Below are 26,764 nucleotides of genomic sequence, written 5' to 3' on the forward strand. Positions count from 1 at the left end.
ACTTTTAAAGCACATAGATTAGATTAATGCCAGCTTTTGACCCATTTGGGTAGGATTTTCACTGGAGTTCAGACTAAGCTACATAGTAAAGTGATTGTTGTCAGGATAACTCAATTCACACACAGAGTTTTCATAGGAAAAGGACGTCCATTTTTCTTCTTGTTGCCAATTCAAAGAGCTGAAGTTAAGAGTTTTTGTTTTGTAACAAGAAAGGAGGTATCAAAATACTTTGATACTCAAAAACAGTAGTGAAAAACTTGTCTGTTAAAATGACTAGTGCAAGTGAATCTTTAAAGAATCTTCAGAGTCATAGTAAATTACCTTTTGGTTCTCATTATCTATTATTTTCTTTCTAAATTTCCTTATAATTACTTTGTGACCTGCCCACCCTTGGATTTTCTCTCTTTCAGTAAAATGGCAAAGCTGGAAGAACTTGAAGAAATTGACATCAGTGGGAATAAACTGAAGGCCGTCCCGACAACGATCATGAATTGCAGGCGCATGCACACGGTGATCGCTCACTCCAACTGCATCGAGGTCTTTCCTGAAGTTATGCAGCTCCCAGAAATCAAGGTACGTGGGTCGATTCCATAAACTCCAAGCTTCAGGTCCACAAAGAGACTTGTTTTCTCTAGTTCATCGGTTCAGGATGTTGGCACCCTTGTTAGATTTCCTCAGAATGAAGATTTCTCTGTTGTCCTTGCTCCGTCCTTCCTCAGCACTGGGCTACACCTCTGAGTCGGCAGAGGGAAAAAAAAAAAACAGTGATCAAAAAACACTGGACTGGGAGTGGGGAAAATTGTCTTCTGGGCTCTGTCCCTAACTAGCCACATAGCCACCTAACTCTTTCCCATCTGTCTAACAATACTTGTCCTACTTATTTCCAGGGTGGTTATGAGACTCAGAGACTGAATCAGGTTTGATAGTAGTTTGAGATAGTTAACAGTACCTCTGCACACCCCTCCCCCCAACTCCCCTAATTAAATAGCATCCACCACCCCAGCACCCAATTAGTAATAATTCCCTATATAGATGTAGTCTCATTACTGTTACCATTACCAAGCATTCACTTCAATTTAATGAAACCTGACAGAACAGATAGTATTCCCATGTGGTAGGTGAGGAAACTGAGGTGCTGAAAAGAAAGTGGTTTCTATAAACTGAAGACAGCAAGTTGGTGGCAGAGACATTCTGCAGTTCCTGGCTCCTGGCTCCTGACTCAGGGCAGTCTCATCGGACGAAACCAGTTCACTAGAATGAAAACCATCTAACAACTTTTTATTCTTTTTTTTTTTTTTGGAGCAAAGAGTAAGAAGTTCTTTCATTTTGCATTTTAGCATTTCTGATGATTAGTTTTGTGCTTAATAAAAAGTAATTCTGGTTATAGACTAGGAGCATATTCTAATCTCCTATTTGAAGACACTTTGAATAGCATGAATAATTTTTCACCACAGGAGTTTTGTACATTTACATGGTTGAGGTGTATACAAGCCATTTGATAAGTGTGTGCGTGTGTGTGTGTGCTTAAGCCATGAAATATTTTACTGTGAGCGCACTGTCACCTCATACATGACCGTGTCATTTTAGAATACTTACTGTTAACTAGCAGAAATGTTTTATTTTTACTTTATATACCTTTTACAGTAGGTAAGAGGTGGGGCTCTGAAGGAAGACAGATCTAGAGGTGGATCCCAACTAAAAGCTGCTTAATTGCTCCGTTTCCTCCTATGTAAAATGAGGGAAAGAACACTGCTTCCTTTACAGTATTGCTGTGAGGATGAAATGAAATAATACATGTAAAGCATTTGAAATAGAAGTGGCACCTGGTAAGAGCTCTGTAAATGTTAACTATAATTAGTTACAAGACCTCGATGGGGTTCAACTCTGATGTTGATTATATGGAGCAACTGTTCTGGCTGTTGATCCACAAAATCCAAGAAATCTGTCACTTAAGCAAATGCTTCTTTGCTTCCATCGCAGGAGCAGTGTTGACAGCTAAGCTTTCCAGGGGCTGCTTCACTGCCCATTACTCCGTGGGGGGTGTGGTGTCTGTCACGGGGCCTCATTAAACAGGTCTCTGTGCACCGAGGTCTCAAGATTAACCTCCTGTTTGCTGGTCTTACTTTCTGCACCTGTCTTTTAATGTTATATAACTCTTAATCGTAGATTCTTTTTTTTTTTAAGTATCTGGTTTAAAATACAGATACAGATAGACGTTTAAACTTTTCAAGTTTTGACTAAATTTTGTAAAATACGAATGTTGCTCTATGAAAGCAAATCTTCTCTTAGACCCTTGCTTGGATTCCTGGATTCTAAACTTGGTGCCCTCGTGTTTGCATTTAATTCCTTCCCCTGTAACCCTGCTTTAGAGCTCCTTTTCAAATTTTACTTTTGGTATTACTTTTTTTTTTTTTTTTTTTTTTTTTTACAGTTTTTCTTCTTTTGTTCTTTGATTTTTAACCCCAGATATTGTAGCTTAGCATTTTCCTTATGTTAAAAATGTCCAGTGTTTCTGACCCAGCTCTTCCATTACCAAGAGATATTTTGTTGCTGGGGTTTTATTTGTGGCGGGGGTGGGGTGGGTGCGGTGAGCAGTATCAAGTCTCCTTTATGTACAAAGTACAAACTTGGCAGCCCTGGACAGACAGTGGTATTGAAAAAGTAGTAGTTATATTGTTTGAGAACTCCGAAATGATATTTTAGTGTTATTTCATATGAGAATATTTTAAGTTGCTGTATAAGTATTTATGCAGATTTAAACCATCCAAGGGACTTCCCTGGTGGTCCAGTGGTTGAGACTTCGTGCTTGCAATGCGGGGGGCGCGGGTTCGATCCCTGGTTGGGGAACTAAGATTCCACATGCCGTGCAGTGTGGCCAAAAATAAATAAATAAACCATCCAAAAGAAAATTCCTGGTAAAAAATATTCGCTGTAAACAGATGATAAAATACCTATGAGAGTCTTGACTGCAAACTGAGCCCTAAAGCATGTTTCTAATGGAAAAGAAATCATGTTTTTTCTAAGTTGAAGTACTCCAGCCGCTATTAAAATATTATCATTGAGTTAATAATCCTAGATTGTATTCTTATTGCTTCTTGAAAATAAAGTACAATAATTGTAAAGTATTTTATAAAAGGTATGAAGATCATTGCAATTATAAACATTAACAGATAATTTAAAGAGGGATAAGATCCTGGTATATTTAGCTAGTTCTCTGTGAGCAGTCTCATCTTTTCAGACGTTAAAGAAAAGTGCTTGTTCACTGCTTTGTTACCAAAGCTTTAAAACCAATTATCATTTAAAGGGTAAACAAGTTTTATTGCTAAAATATATATGCTAAAATATAGTTTTTTATTTTACTTTATTTATTATTTTTTTTAAATGTAGTTTTTTAAACTTGTAAAATCAGGCCATTATTCATGTACCCCTAAAACAGAGACTATATGCATCCCCTATTCTTGGATAAAATTTAGGTCTGGCCTTTTCTCATTTTGGTGCATTTGGTGAGATCTGTTAAAGTGATCATCAGGCATCAAATTCTGTACTTGGGCAGGAAGGTCATGTAAATTCGTAGGAAAAAAAAATATTTTTTAGAGTTTTTCGATGAGCTCAAGTGCACCCAGAGTCATAGTCGTTTTGTTCCTTAGTATTGATATTATTGTCTTCACCTTTGTTTAGCACTTTCAAATTAGTCTTCCAAACCCCACCACCAGTCCTGTGTTCCTGGAGCAGGTCATGTTCTGTTCTGATTCTAAAATAGACAGACCTCCCTCTGGATACGGATCAGCTCTCAATCACCACAGAAGCCAGACTTGGCTTGGCTGGTCCCAGGCCGAGGCCCTCACATAGGCTGCTAGAGCTGATGGACCTGAAAAGCAGAGGTGGCCGCGGGTGTGGCACTCGGCTTCTCTTCCTCAGGGGCCCTTCGCCGAACCACATCACAGTCACGTTGATCATGTAGGAGTTCTGCAACAACACCAAAGCTTTTAGTTGAGTTACTTCCAGTTAGGGACATGGTCCTACCTTTTTTGAAGTGTGGTTTAAGCAGATGAAAGAAATGTGTGACACATACAATGAATGAAGTTTGAAATTTAAACACTGTATATCAGCAGCTTTTGTCAAATTTTCCATTTCCCTGCAGTGTCCTGATTCTGATTACTGGGTGAACAGCATCTTTTAAAATGTTTTAAATTCTCTTCAGAAGGTTATTTTCATGTTTGTGCTGTGCAGTAATAAACCACTTGGATAAGCTGAGTGACTTCGTCTTTAGGACTGTTATTTCACTTCATGGAGTATGAAGTATTTTTAATATGCCACACTCTTGAGAACAATGGCTGCAGGAAGTTGAATTTCCCTTGGAATCAAGCCATGTTGTTGTTTCTAAAGTGAGATGAGAGCGAGAGAACCAGCTCAGTCATAGGACACAAAGAACATGGGGAAACGGCTAGGTCAGAATGGATGAAAGAAAAGGCATTAATTCTTTGGAAAGCAGGATAATGGAAATAAAGACAGATCAGGGGCCAGTTAGATGTCTAGTTTGGTAGAGTAGTTGACCTACTAGACTTAAAAGGTCATCTAGGAACTGCAGTATCCAAAAACCAGGAAGTAGGAGCAATTGTCATTATGGTCCTGGAATCTGGGTAATGGTTATTTAGGAATTCTTCTATCATTTGGGGAATCTGGCATCCATTCCTGTTTGGGACAAGAGCTAAGGAAAAAGGAATGAAGCAGTGTCTACCAGGACATGGCCATTTAAGCCACTTTTCTCCCTGCCTCACTGGCGACTCACCAGCAGGAAGCTAGGACTGCATAGTCTCTGTCTTTCAAAGTTGGGATAATTTATTAACTCAGACTAATTTGTTTGTTTTTTTAACTCTAGTTTTAAAAAGTATTTCAGCAGCCCTTTTAAACACAAAGCCATGTCCTTTACAGTGAAATACTGCATGCATCTTACAAAGTGGGTTATGTGTACTTACAGATAAAGAACTGGTCCTCTGTGAGCTCATGCATATTAAAAGTATCCCTTTAGAGATGCTCCTGGAGAAAGGAGCACTTGTGACCATGAGTCCTCAAAGAAGTTGGCTGTGAAGTGGTCACTATCCTGCTCTTCAAAGTCTTTTATTAGTAAGGAAAAAGAGGAGTGAGCTCATATGCCCCCAAATCTGGAATACAGCCTGGAATCATCTATAAATTTCTTTGAAGTCTCCTTTTTGATCTAAAATTACATGCTAATTTTGTGTTCTACTTTTTACCATTTCTTTTAGTTTTAATGTAAAAATAAAGGCTCTTCCTCTCCATAATCTTTGAGTAACACTGAAGCCCCCAGAAGCATGGGCCAGGTGTCCTGTAACTTTGTGATATACCACTGAGTCTCCCCAAGGGCACACATAACCAATTTTATGAGGTAATGAAATTTATGAGGTAAAGGAATTGCTTAGTTTATATAGGATGCATTTTCTTAAAGTCAGATTTTATAAATAATTTATTTTGGTGCTTAAGGGAATTCGCTGTTTGGAGGAATGGAATGCTATTTGATGGATCGAGGATTTGTTTAAAACAAGGTTTTACCCTGATTGTCATTTTGTCAAGTAGTTGCCAATAAGGTTTCTAAAATCCAGTTGAGAAAAATCACAGAGACTGTATATAACTTGAAAAGGAAGAGGCTGTACAAATTAAAGTTCTTCTTTTGCAACTTCCTGAAAGGTGGGGAGGTTTAAACAATATACATTCCTGAATAATTATAGACAAATACACTATTACATAGAAAAACTGAACTTCAACCTTGGCTTTAGGGTCTGTGTTTAAAGCAAAAGGTTCAGACTGGCTCTCTTAGTTAATAGGTTTACTTAGTTATGTGAACATCCTACAGTGATGATGCCTTAGCCTTTTGCAACATCAAGAATATGTAGTAGTTTAAGTGTTAAAAGAGAATTTGACTTAAAGTTACATAATGAGAAATACTACACATGTGTGTACATGTATTTTACTCTAAAGCTACAATGTTCGGGTTCCTGTAGAACTCTGAGAGAGGGAGGTAGTATAGATGACTTCGGCGTAAGACACAATCTGTAGTTCACCGTTTGGCCCCTACCTGCCTCTCCAGCCTCATCTTCTGCTCTCGGGCCCGACCATCTCCAGCCACACCAACCACTCTTGCTTCGTGTCCTGGTATACCGTGCATCACTCTGTCTCTTGCCTGGTGCACGTGCTGTCAGTGCTTGCTAGATGCCCTCCTGTTCCCATCTGCCTCTTTATCTTTAATTTTGATTCTTCACAAAAATCCTCTCCTGGAAAGCCCTCTCTGGTCTCAGTAGCTGCCCCTTCACTGTCACAGCCACGCACACTTGTACACATCGTTGATCATAGCAGCTGGAGGTAGGTAGTGGTGTTCACTTCCCCCTTTAGCCTGGGAGTTCCTCGGGCTGGGGACTGTGTCTGCCATCTCTCTCGAGGTCCCTGATGTCTGGCTTATTGTCTGCCGTTTAGTAGATGCTAAATAAATGTTATTTTGGTTGAGTACTTGGATGTATTTGCTTCTTTTGACTTCAAAATGGAAATTAGTGAACCTGTTCGGAGGGGGAACATGTTATACATCAGCGGCTTTCACCTTTTGAGGACTAGGGAGTGCAGCAGGTGAGTGGGAGCCCCGCCATTTGGAGCTGTCAGAGCTGTTGGGCAGCACAGTTGAGGTGGGGGACTAGCTGTGGTCTGAGGAAGGAAGAAGCAAGGGGGTTGCAGAACCTCAGAGCTCACTAGTTCTGTTAAGTTGCTGATTCGGGGCAGCCCAGGCAATTATTTGGCAGATAATGAATAATACACTGCTGTGAACATTGATATGCTTATTTCTTTAGTAATGTTTTGTGAGGAATCATCATAATTAAGATATTGCAACTTTTGTGATAATTACACTTGAACTATACATCACATTGTATTCCCTTTCTTTAAGATACACTGATTATTTTCCTATACTCATATATAATTGTATTAGTAGTCATTTCCTCTAAATCATGAGTTCCTTCTCAATTATGAGTTATCTCACTTTTTCTGAGGGTTGGATAATTCTTTTTTGAGTATTCTTACCAGAGTTTTGTATTATAGCAGAGTGATTTTTGTTAGCTGTGTCCTAGAATGGGCCTGAAAGAGGGGATGATAACGTTTTAGATTCAATATTCTATTTAACAATGTATTTCCAAGAAAATTTTAGTGCATTAAATATAAATACATACGTTAAACAACATAGAATATGTGGGTACTAAATTTTTTTCTCAGGTCTCACTTCCAAATTTTCTATTTTCTTAGTGGTCGCCGTTACAATTATTCAGTCAACAAGTGTTTGTTGAGGACTATTAAAAGAATAGGAAATAGTACTTGTAAGTAAAGCAGTCACTATCTGCGTTGACACCAGTAGATTGGCACCAAGTACCAGTGTCCTGTACTTTTTAGGAATAAACCTCCTTCAATGTGCAGAACTATATAAAGGTGTTTCTCTGCTTATCTGCCCTTAAAGAGTTTCCTTCTCATGCAGAAACAAAAGCATTTTAAAACGTATCAATTGCTTTGCAGTGCTACTTATTCTAGACTGAATTTAACCTAAACATGTGTATCTCAGTTCCCATCCTAAGAGATTTAATTACTGAGGAACCTTCTTATAAGATCCATTCATTTATTCATTCAACAAATAATTGTTTACCAAGTGCCAGGCAATCGATTGTTTATTTGTTCCTCCTTTCGGTGAAGGCATCTACCGAGCCTCTATTCTTTGCAGTGCACTGCACTTCGGATATAGGAGGAGAAGAGGCAGTCCCTTCTCTCTAGGAGCTCATGGTCTAGTGAAAGGAAGAAATAAGCAGATACTTACAACAAGGGACATCTGATTGAAACGGGGGCTGTAGTGGAATTGAGTGACATTGTAGTGGCGTTGAGTCTTGAAAGAATAAGGCAGATTACCAGGTAGAAGGCAAGGATAGCTTGAAGAGTTCCATTCACAGAGAATAGCAAGTGCAAAGGCACAGACAAATGAGAACATGACACACACAAGAGTTAACTTTGACGCAGCTGAATATAGAGTGTGAGGAAGCAGGTGGCGAAAGGTGGGGTGAAGGCCTTAGTTGATGTGCTGAGGACTTTGGTGGCAGATTGAAGGGTAGTAGGGAGCAAAAGAAAGACTGAAGCTGCAGTGTGATGTGATAGAACAAACCACATCAGAGATCACCCTGACAGCATTGTGGGGAATGCAGCAGAGGGAAGTGAGACTGAAAGCAAATCCTCCAGGGGAAACGTGATGTGGGTCAGAACAGGACTACGGGAACTGACTGCCGTGAATTAAAGACTTGGTGATGAAATGGGCCTCGGCGGGGGTAGTGCGTGAGCACCATCTCATAAGATCTGCGTTACCATCACCAACATTATCTTTATAAATGAATACCCTATTGAACTCATTTTATAATTTGGTAATTTAAAGAATGAGCAGTTTTACCTCCACAGAACTGTGAAAGTTTAAATCTTTAGAGGTAACATTAAAAAACATGGCTCACCAATTTCAAAAAATTCAGTAATGTTCTAAAATGTCTTTACTCTTTCCCCATAATGCATGCTCTGACCTCTGAATTCGTTTGTGTCAACCACCTACGTTCTGTGTTGCCCACACCTGTCAGGCCTTAAGCTCATGTTTCATCACCACCAGGAGATTATATTGACACCATGTGTTGTTTTATCTGTACTGATGTATACTGACCATACTGCCAGAATAGCCCCTTATGAACCAGTATTATCAGAGTTTCATTAAAGTCCAGTTGGCTATGCATGCAACCATTATTTATATTTGGAAAAACAAAAAAAGGAGATGACCATGTCCCTGTTATTAACATTTAGGTTAAGTGAATTCTTGTACTTCTGTTGAAAGTATTAAGACTATAAAAGGTGTTGGGAGTGAAGATATAGAATAAGTGAAATGTAATGAAATTGTACCTACATTTATGGGTTTTAAAAGTTTTTTATATTAATAATAAGGCTAAAAGAAAAATAGAATTCTAACACTGGTTGTGTTCAGGTGTTAAATATAACGGTAAGTTTTCTAATCTCTGTCCAACTTTTTATAATGTGGTTATAATGCTCTCATAATAAAAAAAAATTACAGTATATCATTGCTACTGTTTCAGAGCAAGGGTATGAAACAATTTGTGTGGAAACATTGTATTGTTTGAATTCAACTGAGAATATATTTCTCCAAAAATAGAGGTTTTCATTTTACCCAGTCTCTACCCCTCCCCAATGCATAATAGATTTAAGTTCTTTAAAAAATTTTCCAGATAAAGATGAATTTGTCCACTTTTAAGACTGAAATTCTTGGATACAATTTGCCTTTCAGTCCACCTTAAGATTTTTAATATGCTCTTTGGGCATTTTAAAATATTATAATAAGGTACCAGCTCAAGCCAGATAATTGAATGCTTTCTCCCCATTCTGCTAAATTGTTGGTTACACATTCTCTTATCAGAAAAATTGCCAACTGTTCTCTCTTGTGCATGTGATCCTTCTTCTACCCTGGTCCCCGCTCCCATAACAGAAATGCAGCACCTCCTTTTGGGACTTAGCTCATTTAAGCCTTACATTTTGCAAGAAAGGTGCTGTTATTCCCATTCACAGATAACACATAATTTTCGTTCTAATCGGTATGCTGACCCTTTTTGTGGCAGTTTTCCAGGTGAGATTAGGCAGGGCTGTTGGAAAGTCCAGGTATTGGATGCCTGGAGTGCAGGATCTATATTTGACTCCTGCCTTTTTCCCGTGCATATAGTAGGCAGGCCCACCTGCTAGTCTTTCGCCACTTTCTTATTTAGCTTCTTTTGAATTATCTTCCCATTTTGAATATTCGTTCCCTGCCTTCTCCTCATTTTCCGTGTTTTTTGGTTTGTTTTAAAAACCAAAGACAAGCCCTTTAAAGTTCCATCTTGATGTTGTAACTGTAACCCTCATGGCCACAGCAAGTGCGGAGATATTGTGAACAATGTGAGTGAGACACGATCTTTAGGCTTTTTCAGTTAATGCTTAATTTTTAAATGTAGAGATGAACTTAAAAGGATGAAGCTGGGGAGTATAAAGAACATGGAATTTGTGTTATTCAAAGAAAGTAAAATTTTAATTACATTTAGCAAAGTCTGTTTTAAATGTTTATGGCAGAATAGCAGACAAATGTAGTTTCTGCATTTGGCCATCATAGTACAATGAACGGTCACACTGATTTTCCTGCAACAAGTAGGAGCATAGAACTACCTGAACAACTTCTCCAGGCCATCTCCTCGTGTTTCCACTTGTTCCTTCAGTGCGTGGACCTGAGCTGTAATGAGCTAAGCGAAGTCACTTTACCAGAAAACCTGCCTCCAAAACTGCAAGAACTAGACCTGACTGGAAACCCCCGACTTGCCCTCGATCACAAAACCCTGGAGCTGCTGAAGTAAGTATTTTGTGAAGCGCTGCAGCCCCATCGCTATTCACCGAAAATGACATTTATCACTTAGTCAAAACATTAAATGGAATATGAAGCATCTGTTGACTTATTAGGTCTATCTACACACATTTGAAGTGAAATGATTTGTGAGTCTGTAGTTCACCAAAATGGACGAATGGCCAAACAAATTTTCAAGTAATTGGATACTTGTGTCCTTTCAGAAAGTTTTTGAGAAAGTGTCCAGACAAAAAGAGATGAGAATAATGAAAACAAAGAGGAAAAGGGGATTTAAAGACACAGGAGAGAGCAGTGAACAACCAAGAAGTAAATGTACATCTCGGTTACGAATAATATGGTGTGTGATGCTTAATGCAAATGTTACAAAGGGATTTTGCAGGAGATTCATAATGTGGGGTAAATGAACAATTTGGAACTAAAATTCAGGTTATTTAGACAAAACTGGCAGAGTGGGGTAGTTAGATCCTGCTAGGTTGTCTTCCTGTTTTGGGAAGAGAGTTCATTGGTACTGTCTCATGTTTTCTGTTGATGGAGAATAACAGGTTGGATGGAGTTCACTATGTAAAACATTAAAGTTAACCTTGGTAGAAAAGATGTCTTTATAACAATGTTCATCACAGAACTCTAAATATCAATAAAATTAAATTATGCTTCACATGATGAATATTATAATGAATATTATACAACCACTAAAAACAATGATGTGGAGTTATATTACTAACTTGAAGGATCTCTGCATATGACGTTAGGTGAAAAGAAGGTTTACAAGGAAATTTGTATAGTGTAATCCCACTTTTTGTAGCATAAATTTGTGTGCATTTGGGTATGTGTGCGTGTGTGTGTGCACATGCACAACTAGAAAATTCCTAAAAGGATATAAAACAAAATGTTAAAATGATGCTGTTCTCTGGATAATATAATTATGGATGGTCTTTACTTTCTCCTTTAAATTTTTCTGAATTTTCAGAATTTTTTGCAGTGTATCTCAAAGTAACAGTCCTTGACATCAACACACATTAGACATTGTGTATGCCGTCTGTGCTTAAACCCTGTTGTAATATCTGTTGCTGAAAGTCATCTTCCAATATCTTAGAAAAAACTGAAAAGGAGAAGAATTTTGAGAAGAAGAGTAATATTGGTGGTCCATTATTATTATACTAGGCTTTAGTACATATCAAAATTTGAAAATCACCTAAGGTGATTCCTGGTTGGAATTGGCTTAATTAGTGCCTGTTCGTTGATATTTTAAGTACTTAATTAGAAAATTGATTTAGTTGAAGAATATTGCCTAAGTACAGTGTCTTCGGGAAGCCACGGGGACCGAGGCTCTCTCCACCGTGTATCAGTATGTGAAGCTTTGGCCCAAATCCCTCAGTGTGTCCAGACCTTAGTTTTCTCATCTCTTAGGGAGGATGCCCTACACACTCTCTAAGGGACTTCCAGAACTAAGAATACATGGATTAGCAAAACATATTTCATCTTTATAATGGGTAACTTTTTGAGTTTTTACAAATATGACATAATTTTATGAAAAAAATAATTATATAAAAATCTGTTAATCAATGGAAGTAGCTGTTTGGAGAAAAATATAAGTTGAATTTTTATTGCACACCAAAATAAATTCCAGCTAAATTAAAGAGTTAAATACATAAAATGAAATAATTTTTAAAAGTAAGAAGAAATCATATGGATATATTTACAAACCAGAAAAGGACTTTTTAGGGCAGAGAAGGGGGTGGGGGAAATCAGAAAAGAAGTCAATATGTATAGAGTGGTTTTGATATTTATGTTATGTATATTTTTATATAAAAATACTTTTTTACATAAAAGTTTTAGATATCTATTCCAAAAGCTATCAAAGGTAAATCTAAAAGGCAAATGACAAACTGAGAAGAAATGCTGGCAAAAAATAAGAAAAATAAAAGCATTAATATTCTTAATAGAAAATGTTCTTATGAGTCAGTAGTGATAAGTACTCAAGCAGAAAGTAAGTGAAGCACATTAACATTTAATAAACAAAGTATGGATAGTTACATGAAAAGTTCAGCCTTATTAGTGTATCAAGGAAATATTAAATAAAATATTTAAATGATAACATTTTTACCCCTCAAATTGGTGTTGATGGAGGGTTGTAAATTGATATAACTTTTAGAGATAATCATCAAGATATTTCTAATTAAATTTAGGATGAATATAAAATGACATGGGGAAATGTTCAAGATGTAATTAGAAAAAAGAGGCAAAACCATATATATAATAGAATGACCCCATTATTATATAGGCATAAGACAGTATCTCTTAAAATTCTCTACCAAAGGACATATGTTACTAGAGTGGCCAGAGCTGCTACAGTGAAGCACATGTGTGTTCTCAGATTAAAAAGAAAATTAGTAACAGACAGTGAAATCATAACACTCTTAGGTAAAAACGTTACCCTCTATTTAATATCTAGAAGGTTGTGGCTTCTTAATAACTTGGGAGAGTTTCCATATCTCATGTATTACTTGCTGTCTTAGAGGGTTGGCCTATTTGTTCTACATGAGGCAGGGTTAGTCCATATGGCGACTCTTCAGTGTGACTGAGCTCCGGCTCCCAGATTCCCTCAGACTAATTTCAAGATGTACGAGAGTCAACATCCAGGTCACTTCAGACGGCTGCTCAGTCACACTGTGTTCAGCTTGGCGGAAATGAGAGATTGCTGCTTCACTAGAAAGGATTGTGGGGGAGTTTAAGGATTACTTTTTTCTTTAATAATCAGGCTAGGAGGGCTTCCCTGGTGGCGCAGTGGTTGAGAGTCCGCCTGCTGATGCAGGGGACGCGGGTTCGTGCCCCGGTCCAGGAAGATCCCACATGCCGCTGAGCGGCTGGGCCTGTGAGCCATGGCCGCTGAGCCTACGTGTCCGGAGCCTGTGCTCCGCAGCGGGAGAGGCTGCAGCAGTGAGAGGCCCACGTACCGAAAAAAAAAAAAAAAAAAAAACAGGCTAGGAAATGGAATTATTTCTTTGAAGGCTCCCTGTTCTGTAAAAAGTATAATGTCTTTAGAAAGGAGTCTTCTGTTTTTCTCCAGAACTCAGAAAGGTAGGAAAAATGTAGGGAGAACCTTAAGGTATGCCTTAAGAAACCCATTGCATTGCTTGCCATTGTACGTGGATAAAATTTGGTACCAGGTCATATGGAAAGCAAACAACAGCAGACTATCTTTTTAAATACACCTTTTATTGATGGGTTTGAAAGGAGGATATATCTGTAAAATGAGGTATTTGATTTTGAGATTTTCTGTTGACACTACCTATGATTTTTAAGTTTTTCAGCTTTTTTAGGATAAAGGAAAAGGTGAATGTTTTCTGGTAATTAAGAGTAGAAACTTTTCTTTAATGAAATATTTTTAAATTTCAAAGAAATTGCCACCAAATATTTCTAGAATCAAAGTGAATATTATTAGACATTGATTTACTTCTGAGTTGAATGGTTCTTAGGAAAGGTATTCAGTATTTATTATATTTTGGAGTTAATGAATGCCAACAGATAATTTAAATTCTTGGGCTCAGGACAAAATTGTTTAGGTGTTAAGAGATTATACATAATTCTGCTTCTCTTGTTTAAGTAACGGGGAAAAAACTAGTGGCAATTTACAAGTAGGGATTTATCTCACCATGTGGTAGGTGGCCTTTTAAAAACCTGCTTCACATCTGTATGACTTCCTGTTTGTGAGCACTGAACGCTTTCTAGTAGGCTGGTTTTTAATGAACTGCATTTGAAGGTTTACTCTTCTAATATTTCTGTTTTGGGTCCTTTTGGACCAGTTATAGCATATGAGAGCCAAGGCGAGATAAGAATTTGTCTCCTAGTTCATTTATATGTAGTTAATGTGTAATTTATTGAATGCCCCTCATTTACTTCATAATTTTATGATATTGGTCTCAGCATGGTTGTGCAGGTGAGGAAAGAATTGGAAGCTTCAGGGGATAGCAAGTCCCCAGTAATGTTTGTGAAATATTTGAAGGGGTGACGTGGACAGATACTGGATTTGAGGATGAGTGTTGCAGAATTCTCTCACATGATCCAAACACAGTACAGTCGTGGCTTGGGTTTCATTCTTTTCAAATCTGGGCTTCATGTTGTGAGAATACACCCAACTTAATAGTTAAAGTTTCTTTTCTCATGCCAAGGTTGAGAGCTGTCCCCTTCATCCCCAGGAGAGAGTAGCCATCTAGGGGTGGGGTGTGTGTGTGTGAAAGTGCCTAATAACTGACATTTGATGCTGATAAAACTAATTTTCATGCTCTGTATATATGCCCCTTTGTTTTCATTATGATGAGTAGCTAGCTCTTGTTGCTGATAAATATTTCAGACACATTAGACACAAATGGTAAGTACAGAGTGCTTAGGTGTTTTTCATTTCTCAGGTAAAAGTAGCAATTTGCGCATGTTCTGTTTTAATGATTCCTGGCCCCTCTGTTTCTCTGGTTAGTAATATCCGCTGTTTCAAGATTGATCAGCCTTCGGGAGGCGATGCGTCTGGAGCCCCAGCTGTATGGAGCCATGGCTACACCGAAGCTTCAGGGGTGAAAAACAAGTAAGTGGGGTGAAACTTTGGAGTGAGAACCGCCACCTGCCCGCCCCCTTGCCTCCCTGCTTTAGTGGAGTAGAAGCCCAGTGCTAGCACACACTTTCCCCGTGTCACATTTATTTCAGTATGTTTCCCCAGAGTGAGGCCACCTCATGACTTAGGTTGGAACATTAGGCTAAGCCCTGCTTGGCACCACGTACTCTCTCTTTGTGAGGATGTTGCTAGGATACGGTGTAACTGACACATTATATCTATGTGAGACTCCAGTGTTTGGAGAAGGCATAAGTATTGAAATGCATCCCTGCTCTTTTGAAAAGCCCCTTTATCTTTCTCTGAAGCCTGTTTACCAAGCAAAACAGGGAGAGTATTAAAGGAGTAGAAGTAGCCTTGATTGTCCATATTCGAGATCCCTTATGTTATTGACAGTCACTGTTTCTGTGGAGCTGTTTTTTACAGTCTAAATTAGCTTGTCGGGAATTTGATGTCCATTCCCTGTAATGTCAGCTGCTTGTCTTGCCATGAGGTCTTGTGCATCTTAATTTCTTTTTCTTCCCTATTTTCACCAACCTTCCCTGTCTCCGATGCAGATGTTGATTTCTTGAGAATTGTAATCCAGCTCTTCAGGCTTGCTTGCTTTCTATGAAGGGGTGCTGATAATCAGTACTAGAAAAGCAAAGGATCCTATAGATTAGAATGGTCATAATTTAATTAGCTAAGGTATAAGAACACAAAATATTGAGAGCAGGGGAAGAACAGGAAGTGGAGGATGAGCCCATAATAGCTAACAGCGTTCAACCCTGGGTGCACATTAGAATCAGTCAGGTGAGGAATCTTAAAGAACATTTTCCAGCCTAGGCCTGTTAAATCAGAATGCTTTAACATGTCCCCCAGGTGATTCTAATATGCATCCAGGACTGAGAACCACCGACTGGCTTGAATACCCTTCATGGAAAATAAAAGGTGGAATTGTGGTTGCCATGCTGACTGCTTTTCCTTGGGTCAGAAGACAGAATGAACTCGCACTGTGCGTCTGATGCACTGATCCTGTCCTCTTTCCCTGAGAGCGTGCTTTGGCATATTAGAGAAGACGTAGCCCCCATTTCAACATCTCTGTTCCATTTGCCCCCCCCCCACAAAAAAGGCAGAATAACCAGTTGTGTCTGGGCTCTGCTTATTTCTGTGTACTTTGCACTGTATATCATTATATTTTGGGGAGAGAGGAAGAAACTATACATTCTTTGGAGCAGTCAAAGTTCCTTCCTAGAGATCTTTCTTTTTTTAGATCAAAAGATCTTCTGCCTTACTTATAAACACCAGTGTGTGAAACTGCTCTCTAATTCCAGAACACTGATGTGAAATCCAAGATTGGTTTTTAAACCTCTCTGGATATTAAAATGTATTATCTACTCATATATATTAATGAAGCAGTGACCAGTTAGGTATTTTTTCCTACATAATTCCCTTTTCCACAATTTCTTCTTAAAAAAAGTTTTTGCTATATTGAAGTGTAAGCATACAACTCTATGGATTGTCCTTAAGTGAACCAGCACCTAGATTGAAAAATAGAACATTATCAGCACCTCAGAAGTCCCATGCCATCCCTGGCCCTCACTTTATTTCCCTCGCTTTTTTACCCTTTGGTTTTGCCAGCAGAAGTTTCTCAAGAGTTTTCTTTTTGAATTGTGGATAAAGTAGATATATAAGCAAAGAGCTTGCTGCTTTGAAGGAAGGAGAGAACTGCAGTTGTCCCTGCCCCAAATCTCAATAGACATCTATTCTCTTCTCCCTCCCACTTTCCCCTATGGGTACTGGTGCTGTGTTGCCTCCCTATCAGGTCATTTCAGATCCTTTGGGAAAATCCAAGCAGGGAGCTGCAATCCTATAATTTAGGTTCTTCCTCAGACTAAAAAACAAACAGGAAGCTTCAGCAGAAAAGAAAAATCACTACTGTACTTTTAAAACACGTTATTCTTTTCATACCTCCTACCACATTCTTGCTAGCAAGGGGAGCTTACAGAAGAAGACAGAATTATAAGATGATTTAACTATTATATAATTAAATTTTACTTTGCCACTAATTGTCATATAACTAGGGATAACTTTTTTTCTTTAATAAATGGAGGCAAGAATTTCAAAGTACTGGGCTTCCCTGGTGGCACAGTGGTTGAGAGTCCGCCTGCCAATGCAGGGGACAGGGGTTCGTGCCCCGGCCATGGCCGCTGGGCCTGTGTGTCCGGAGCCTGTGCTCAGCAACGGGAGAGGCCACAACAGTGAGAGGCCCGCGTACCGCAAAAAAAAAAAAAAAAAAAAAAGAATTTCAAAGTACTGAGGTAAGAGCCAGATTTCCTAGCTTTGAATCTGGGCTCTATACTTTTTTGCTATGTGACCTTGAGCAGTTACTCAATCTCTCTTTAGCTTACTTTCCTCATCAAAAATACTACTTGTCCTTATAGGGTTATTGTAAGGATCCACTGATTACATACGTGAAGAACTTAGAATAACATGTGCCATATAGTAAACTCTATTTAAATTTAGTTATTATTATCATTAATGATAATGGGTATTACTATTGTTATTTATCCCCAAACTCCTTAAGCTCAGGAATTATATTTTCAGGTTCAAACCGCTGTTACGTAGCCATGATACATATTAGGTGCTTAATAACTTTCTTCTTTTCATTAATTTATATACAGTAAGAAGATATCATTTATATTCAACAACATTCACCCTGTTTAGTGTACAGCTCTGCAAGTTTTGATGAAAGAGCCCGAGCTCTGCTTGGTGATGGTGATTGTGTAATCACCATTATAATCGAATTATAGAACAGTTCCTCAAAATTCCTCCATGCCCCTCTGTTGCAATTTCTTCTCCCCCCTCCCAGCCCCTGGCAACTCCTGATCTGTTTTTTGTTCCGTTAGTTTTGCCTTTTCTAGAATGTCATATAAATGGAATTATGCAGTATATAGCCTTCTCAGTCTAGCTTCTTTCACTTAGCATCATGCATTTTAGATTCATTTGTGATGTTGCATGTGTTAGCAATTTGTTCCTTGTTACTGCAGAGTATTATTCCATTGCATGAATATGTTACGGTTTGTTTATCCATACACAACTTGAAGGATAAATTATTTAGATTGTTTCTATTTTTTAGCAAATACAAATAAAAATCCCATAAACATATAAACCTGCATACAGGTTTTTGGGTGAACAAATGTTGTCATTTCTCTTGGGTGAATACCTATGAGAAGGATTGCTGAGTCGTTATGACAAGTATATATTTAATTTTATAAGAAACTGCCAGAATGTTTCCCAAAGTGGCTGTACCATTTTCCATTCCCAGCAGCAATGAATGAGACTTCTCGTTGCTCCACATTCTCACCAGTACCTGTAAGATCAGGTGGTGGCAGTGGTGGTAGTGGTTTTGGTCATTCCAATAGTGATATTTCATTGTGGTTTTAATGTTTATTTCCCTAGTGACTAATGATTGTTGATCATCTTTTCACATGCTTATCATCCATACCTATATCTCCTTTGGTGAGAATGTAATCTTTCACAATTAAATATGATGTTAAAGGTGTTTTTGTAGACTTCCTTTATCAAGTTAGAAAATTCCCTTCTATTCCTAGTTTGCCAAGAGTTTTTATAATGTGTATCAGATTTTGTCATAGGCTTTTTCTGCATCAATTGAGATGATCATATTTTTTATTTCTTAGTGTGTTGATGTAGTGAATTACATTGATTTTAAAATGTTGAATCAGCCTTGCATTTTCAGGAAAAATTCCCTGTGGTCATGATGTATTACCCTTTTTTATATGCTGCTGGATTCAGTTTTCTGGTAATTTGTTGAGCACGTCTGTATTCACAGATTAGCCTGTAGTTTTCTTTTCCTGTGATGTCTATGTCTGGTTTTGGTATCAGGGTGATGCTGGCCTCATAGAATGAATTGAGGAGTATTTCCTCTTCTTCAGTTTTCTGGAAGAGTTTGGAATTTATATTATTTCTTCCTTAAATGTTTGGTAGCATTTACTAATAAATCCCATCTGGGCCTGGAATTTTCTTTGGTTTATAACTAGACATACAATTTCTTTAATATAGGATTATCTCTTCTTCTTGAATGAACTTTGGTAATTTATGTCTTTCCGAGAATTTATGCATTTTCATCTAGTATTCAAATTTATTGGCATAAACTTGATCATAATATTCCATTATTCTCCGTTTACTGTCTACAGGATCTGTAGTGACTGTGTCTCTCCCCTCTCTCATTCCTAATATATCTGGCATTTGTCTGTTTATCCTGATCAAATTGGTTTGAGGTTTATCAGTTTTATTAATATTCTCAAAGAACCAGCTTTTGGTTTCATTGATTTTTCTGTTGTTTTTCTGTTTTCTATTTCATTGACTTCTGCTTTTATTTTTATTATTTCCTTTCTGCTCGCTTTGGGTTTGTTTTGCCCTTAATTTTCTAGCTTCTTAGGGTAGAAGTTTAGGTCATTGATTTGGGCTTAAGGATTAATACTCTGTGCATTTAGAGCTATAAATTTCCTTCTAAGCAATTTTTCCAATATGGTTAGAGGACATGCTCTGAATCAGTTGAATCCTTTAAACTTACTGAGGCATTTTCTGGACCAGAATATGGTTTATCTTGGTAAATACTCTGTGTGCATTTGGAAAAAATCTTGGGTAGGGTATCATTTAGATCAAGTTGGTTGATAATGTTGTTCAAGTCTTAAATATCCTTGCTGATTTTCTGTCTACTTTTCCATCAGTGACTGAGAGAGTGTAACTCTAGTTTTATCTGTTTCTCCTTGTAGTTCTCTCCGTTTTTGCTTCATGTATTTCCAAGCTCTGTTATTAGGTGCATAAACATTCAGAATGTTATAGCATTGTGACAAACTGACCCCTTTAACATTATGAAATGACTCTTCGTTTCTGTAATATTCTTTGTGCTGAAATATATTTTGTCTGGTATTAATGTAGCTATTCCAGCTTTCTTTTGATTAGTATTTAGCATAGTATAGTCGACCCTTGAACAACACGGGGGTCAAAAAACAGTCAAAAATCCACGCGTAACTTTACATTCAGCCCTTTGTATCCAAGGTTCCACACCCGCAGATTTAACCAACCACAGATTGTGTAGTACTGTAGTAGTATTTAGAGGAAAAAAGTCAGCATATAAGTGGACCTACACAGCTTAAACCCATATTGTTCAAGGGCCCACTGTATATCATTTTTTATCCTTTTGCTTTTAAGCTATTTGTCTCTTTATTTTATTTTTAAAATAAATCTAGATTTTTTTTTTTAGTAAGTGTGTTTCATTTATTTATTTGTTTATTTATTTATTTAGGCTGTGTTGTGTCTTCATTCCTGCATGGGCTTTCTCTAGTTGCAGCGAGGGGGGCTACTCTTTGTTGCGGTGCGTGGGTTTCTCATTGCGGGGCTTCTCTTGTTGCAGAGCTCGGGCTCTAGAGCGCAGGCTCAGTAGTTGTGGCGCATGGGTTTAGTTGCCCCACGGCATGTGGGATCTTCCCAGACCAGGGATCGAACCCGTGTCCCCTGCATTGGTAGGCAGATTCTTAACCACTGTGCCACCAGGGAAGCCCCTGTCTCTTTATGTTTAAAGTGTATTTCTTACAGGCAGTATTTAGTTAAATCTTGCTTTTTTATATAATCTGACTTTCTGTCTTTTTGGGTGGTGTTTAGACCATTTTTATATTTAATGAAATTATTGATATGGTTAGGTTTAAATCTGCCAATTTACTAGTATTTGTTTTCTGCTTGTCTCATCTGTTCTTGATTCTCTTTCTCTTTTTCTTCATTCTTTTGGATTGAATATTTCTTATTCCACTTTATCTCCTTTATTCTTATTAGTTCTCCTTGTGTGTGTGTGGTTTGTTTAGGGTTTATAGCATAACCTTTACCTTATTAATTACAGTTTACCTTCAAGTAATATATCAATTCACATATATTATAAGAAGCTTACATTGTGTACTTCCATTTCCCCTCTCCCAGTCTTTCTGCTCTTGCTGTCATATGTTTTACTTCTACTTTTGTTATAAACCCCAGAATACATTGTTATAATTTTTACTTTAAACAGTTATTCTAAAGTAGTGTTTCTCCACTTCAGTATTATTGACATTTTGAGCCAGATAATTCTTCGTTGTTGTGGGGCAGGGGAAGGAGGGGGGTGTCCTGTGCGTTGTAGGATATTTAGCGGCACCCCTGGCCTGTACCCAATAAATGTCAATATCACCACCACTCCCAATCGTTACAAGCCAAAATGTCACCTGGGGGCAGAATTTCCCCCATTGAGAACCACTGTTCTAAAGTGATTTTTAAAATAAGAAAAAGAAAATGTTTATATTTACTCACGTATTTGTCATTTCCAATACACTTCATTCTTTTATCCACATTTCCATCTGGTAGTATCATTTTCTTCTGTTTCATGTAGTTCCTTTTACATTTCTTATACTGGTTGTCTTTTATTTGTGCGTCTGAAAATGTCTTTTTTGCACCTTTACTGGTGAAAGCTGTTCTCACTGGTTTAGAAATCCAGGTTGACAGTTTCTTCCTATCGGTACCTTAAAGATGTTGCTCTGCTGTCTTCTGCATTGTTTCTGATGAGAACTCTGCTGTCATTCGTCCTTTGTTCCTCTGTAGGATATGTTGTTCTCTACTCCCCAGACCCCACCTTTATCCCTGGTTTTCAGCAATTTGATTTTGATGTGCCTCAGTTAAGTTTTTTTCTTGTTTTACTTACTGTTTGTTGAGCTTCTTGTCTCTGTAGGTTATAGTTTTCATCAGATTTGAAATATGTCCATCCATTGATTCTTCAAAACTTTTTTCTGTCTGTCTCTCTTCTCTTTCGAAGACTCCACTCCCCCGTGTGATGGGCTGCTTAAAGTCATCTCACCACTTAATGATGCCCTGGCTTTTAATTTTTCCCCTAGTCTTTTATTCATTTTGGACAATTTATGGGACACAGTTAAATTACTTGGAAAGAGTCTGATTAAGTGGAGAGACTCTGCAGGCCTCTAGAGCGCCCTGTGCAGCTCTCCTCCCATCAGTATATACTTTTCCTAGTGTTTTAGTTGTTACTCCATTTTTGCCCCATGTGGAAGTTCTCCTTGATAAATGTTTTGTGAATGAATGTGAACATATGCATTCATAATCTGGTGTTATTTCCCATGCCTCCTACTGTCTTTCTTTCACTACCATGTAAAAATAAAATCATCAGAAGAGTGGGGGAAAGCCATGAAGCATGAATATGTGCTTATCATTTTTCTTCACTCACAGAAATTAGTTGATATAAATTAGCTGGGGTTAGTTTACCTATTCTTAATCTATGTGGAGTCATGAAGAAAGAGAGAAGACTGGCTTAAGCAAATCTGAAAAAAACACAGCTGGGTTGGGCATGGAGAAGGAAAGATGAGTCAACTTAGCACAAAAGCATTCTTGCTTTGCAGGTTGTGTGTTGCAGCCCTGTCGGTGAATAACTTCCGTGACAACCGGGAGGCCCTGTATGGTGTATTTGATGGAGACCGGAACGTGGAGGTGCCCTACCTTCTCCAGTGTACCATGAGTGACATTTTGGCAGAAGAGCTGCAGAAAACAAAAAACGAAGAAGAATACATGGTCAATACGTTCATTGTTATGCAAAGGTAAAACTTAGAGCACCTGCCCTGTGTTTTCTTGCTCTTCTTTGAGTGTTTGCCATCTGGTTAGAAAAACAGGTGTCCAGTAATCTCAAAGCCTATCGTCGAACATGCATTATTCAAGATGCATTCAGGCGATTTGGTTTTGCCCAAGTATCAGGGCTGGACTGTGTTCCGTTTGAGACACACTGGTGTTCAGACGACTTTGTTGGAGGCCGAGTCAGTGACAGGAATTCAGTTTCTCCTAGAACTGGTCTCACAGGCCTGTCGTGATTCCAGATTTTCACCAGATTGTTTACGACACACTCCCCTCACCCCAAATCATGTGAGCGCCAGACGCTCTTTAGACCTTCTGGCGTGTGGATTGCTCTTTGCAGTGGACTGTTTCCATCTCGGTTTGTTCCCCCTCATGGAGCACTGTCACTGATTCAAGAAGTGCCAACCTTTGAGGACTTGAGATGGTCAAATCTTAGGCCAGGAGTTAAGTCATTCTTCATATATTGTTTTCCCCCTTTATTAAATGTTCAGACAGTGTTGCTAGTAGAATCCTAGGCCATCCACTAGAGCTTTTGGTCACCGTGGAAGTTGTGGAATGTTGTTTCTAACTCTGAGGGCCGCATGTTGTGAGCATTCCCACATTCGAAGAATTGCTCGCTCTTTTGTCACTTTAAAGGCTTTGTAGGTTGTAAAGGAACTGCCTATTAATATTGTATTGCAAACACTTGCTCTTGTGGGACCAGGAAGTGGAGAGCGCTCTAAAGGTCATGGGAACAATGACTATCTTTTCTCTTTCTCTCCCTTTTCCCTGCCTTGATAATCTGCCAGAGGAAGTATCTTTGCAACAGGAGTAGAAAAAGTGTCTGCTAAGGAATGCTGGTCCAGAGAAGCCTTGAAAGTTCCCCTAAGTCATGAATACTCTTGAAGAGCTCAGTAGAGGCAAGCCCAGTGGGGTTCTTTGCTGCTCGACTCACCTGTCTTTCAGATTCTCAGTGGGCATGTGCAGTTAATAATTGACGCTGATAACTAATATTTAGTGAGCCCTTAATATATACCAGCCATTGTTCTAAATACCTTAATGCCATAAGGTATAAGACAGGGACATCTATCTACACATCTCTCTACTTTTCTGTTTTGACCACCATCTTGTTTTAGGAAAAAAGCAAACACATTTCATACATACAGACACACATAACACACACACACACCCTTCACACACTCCTAAGCCGTCTGCTTTTTATAGACCCCCAAACACTGGATAAGAATTAAGAACCTCAAACTCTGATTACTAGCTGTACTTCTCACAAGTACCATCCTAATTCTGGCTTTGCTGGGAGGAATCATTGTGCCTTTGACAGGAGGAAAGCAGTGCTGCCTTGGCAGGGCCTAAAGTCCAGTCCGGTCGTAGATGTGCAGAAGTTGGAGTTTAGAGACCCAGGTTGTCAGCCCATCTGTAGGTCATTTGCTTGCCTCTTATTTTCCCTATTGGTTAACAGGATATGGGGTGCGTGGTGATCTTTTCAGTCCTCAGGAGAACTGTATGTTCTCTGTGCCTGACATCCTAATTTATATGAACAGGCAGCCCTGGTTTGCATCGCTAATGGTGCCCCTTGCCTAACCTAGACAGGGTCTGCCCTTGTAAACAGGGGAGTCTGTCCATCTTAACCTTCTGTACCACTCAGGATCCGTCTGGGAGGCACTGCCATCTGTGGGGCTTCTGATAAGAGTTCTTACCTCCTTTTGGTTGTTAGAACTTGCAGGTGTCTTGTGTTTTCAATACGTGTACGGACTGATGGTGAATAAAAGCACTTTGGAGCTTCATTACTAGAACGTCCTTTCTGTGAATATTCTAGAATAGACATCACTCATCTAGAAAGTCTGCACTGTATAGGACAAGAACATGAATGGTCCAGTACTTGAAAGCATCCTAATAGAGAGGGTGGTCAGGTAATTCTGAAGTGTCAGTGGGTGTAGTGTGTTTACACCTGCTCCTGTTAAGTGGTCACTTCGGCTGTCCTCTCTCGGGAGCAGAGGGGATTTAGAGAGGGGGATGAAGAAAGAAGCGGTCATTCCCCGTCTTTGGGGCACGCCGATTCGGGAGTGGCAGGCTGGATGCAGCAGGATAAGGGCTCCTTGATTCCACGGCAGCTCCTTGGGTCTTTCGTGGTGAAGTGACACCTGCCCCAGTTGTGAGCAGACACCTCTCCGTGTGTGTGTGTGTATGTGTGTATGTGTGTGTCAGATTCCACAGGCTCTTTTCCTGAGTTGAGCAGTGCCTGCTTTGGTGAAAGAGGCCTGGTGGAGCCCCAAGTTCTGTTTTTCCTCCTAGCCCCGTCCAGTGGTACAGTCTGGCAAAACTACACGTGACGGGTGTGTGTGGGTTTTTACCCTGTCTCTTCGTTTTCCAGGAAGCTTGGAACTGCTGGGCAGAAACTTGGAGGTGCTGCTGTCCTTTGTCATATCAAGCATGACCCTGTGGACCCAGGAGGACCCTTCACCTTGACCTCTGCTAATGTGGGCAAGTGCCAAACGGTTCTGTGTCGGAACGGGAAGCCGCTGCCTCTGTCCAGGTCATACGTTATGAGCTGTGAGGAAGAACTGAAGAGAATCAAACGGCACAAGGCCATTATCACGGAGGTAAGGAAGAGGGACTTTCCTCAGGACGGGGGAGGACGGGGCCAGGGTCGTGGCAAAATCAGCCAGACAGCATTTCCCACCAAAGGACGTTCTTTAAACATTGCAGTTGGTTTAAAATTAAAACTCCACATCCGGAGTAGCACAGAGCAAACTCTGCGTGTGATGTGTCTGGAGACGTTACAATATACAGAGTGATAAAATAGTTACCGACGGCCTCTCCGCATCGAGGGCTGTGCCACGGTACCGTCTCATCCTCACAGCCGCTCTTCGGAGGTGCTTCGGCGGGGGGCTGAAGCCTCCAGCCCTGAAGTCACGCCGCTGGTCCTCCTGTCCTAGATCTGCAGCTTGCGGGCTACGACCTTGAAACCTTGAAGCCTCAGACTCGTCCTCCGTAAAGTGGGCATAGCCGTGTGTCTGTCCTGTCTTACGAGGCGAGTGTGCGCATCGGTGTACGTGTAAGGAGGAGTTACTTTGGTTCATGCCATCTGCTCCACTTGAGTAAGGCAGTGAGCGGTTCTCAGCCAGGGGCCCTCTCCCCCCGACAGGACACTTGCTAACGTCCGAGGACATTGTTGTTGTCACAACAGAAATGCTTGGGGCGAGTAGCAGGTAGAAGCTAGGGATGCTGCGAAGCATCCTACAGTGCACAGGACAGCCCCACAGCAAGGAATGGTCTGGCCCAAAATGTCAAGAGTGCCGCTGTTGAGAAACACGGGTGTCAGTCTTCGTGACAGAAGGTTCCCTGTAGCGCAGCTTCCGAAGTGGGCTGGAGGAATTGTGCTCCACTCACTAGCTCATCCTACAGTGTGGCTCACCTGCTGCACACCTGAAACGTGATGTGGGCTACAGACGTGATCCCCGGAGACACACGTCTGCCCCCAGGAGGTGTCCAGTCTTGTGGATAAAACCCCTGGAAGCATTTGTAGCTCGGGTAGACAGTGGTGAACGTTTGCAGCTCAGTAGAGAAGGACTGTGACTGCCGGTAGACTTTGACCAAGGGCCATGAGAAAGATAAAGACTCGGGCTCCACCACGAGGGTCTGGCGAAGGAGGCCGCATGTAGATTTTAGTTCCCTGCTTGTTCTAAGAGCAGAGAGGATTAAAATGGACGCTAGACAGTCTCAGATGGGGTAGAATGAAATTATTAAACGTATTGAATTAAATGTTCAACATTACACGATGCAAAGGTTAACCATTTCTGCTACATAAATGCGTCACAGTTGGTGCTTCAGAGGTTTCTCCTGCTTTCTCTGCCTCCCTCTTCCTCGCTTTGTCTGTATTGCTGCGTTGGTTTTCTTTAATTTCGCTGCCTTGAGGTATGGCCCCCCACCACCACCACCAAACACACACACACGGACAAAATCATTGATTCTGATGTGGTGAGATCTTAAAGGGTTGGGCAGAACAGCGAGGGTAATTTTTGCCGAAATTCCACATTTTGGGGAAG

At 39.6% G+C, this 26,764-nt stretch overlaps 1 protein-coding gene across 1 annotated transcript in view; it reads left to right on the top strand.

Moving 5' to 3' along the window:
• Nucleotides 1-26,764, top strand: part of PHLPP1 (PH domain and leucine rich repeat protein phosphatase 1) — a 213,337-nt gene that overhangs the window by 183,855 nt on the left and 2,718 nt on the right. The window contains exons 12-16 of the mRNA XM_030868118.2: nucleotides 411-573; nucleotides 10,323-10,453; nucleotides 14,937-15,041; nucleotides 22,496-22,690; nucleotides 25,090-25,318. Of these exons, the coding sequence (XP_030723978.2) occupies nucleotides 411-573; nucleotides 10,323-10,453; nucleotides 14,937-15,041; nucleotides 22,496-22,690; nucleotides 25,090-25,318 (823 nt within the window). The remainder of the gene's footprint in view (nucleotides 1-410; nucleotides 574-10,322; nucleotides 10,454-14,936; nucleotides 15,042-22,495; nucleotides 22,691-25,089; nucleotides 25,319-26,764) is intronic.

This window comes from Globicephala melas, chromosome 13 (genome assembly GCF_963455315.2).
Source record: "Globicephala melas chromosome 13, mGloMel1.2, whole genome shotgun sequence".
NCBI classification, from domain to species: Eukaryota; Metazoa; Chordata; class Mammalia; order Artiodactyla; family Delphinidae; genus Globicephala; species Globicephala melas.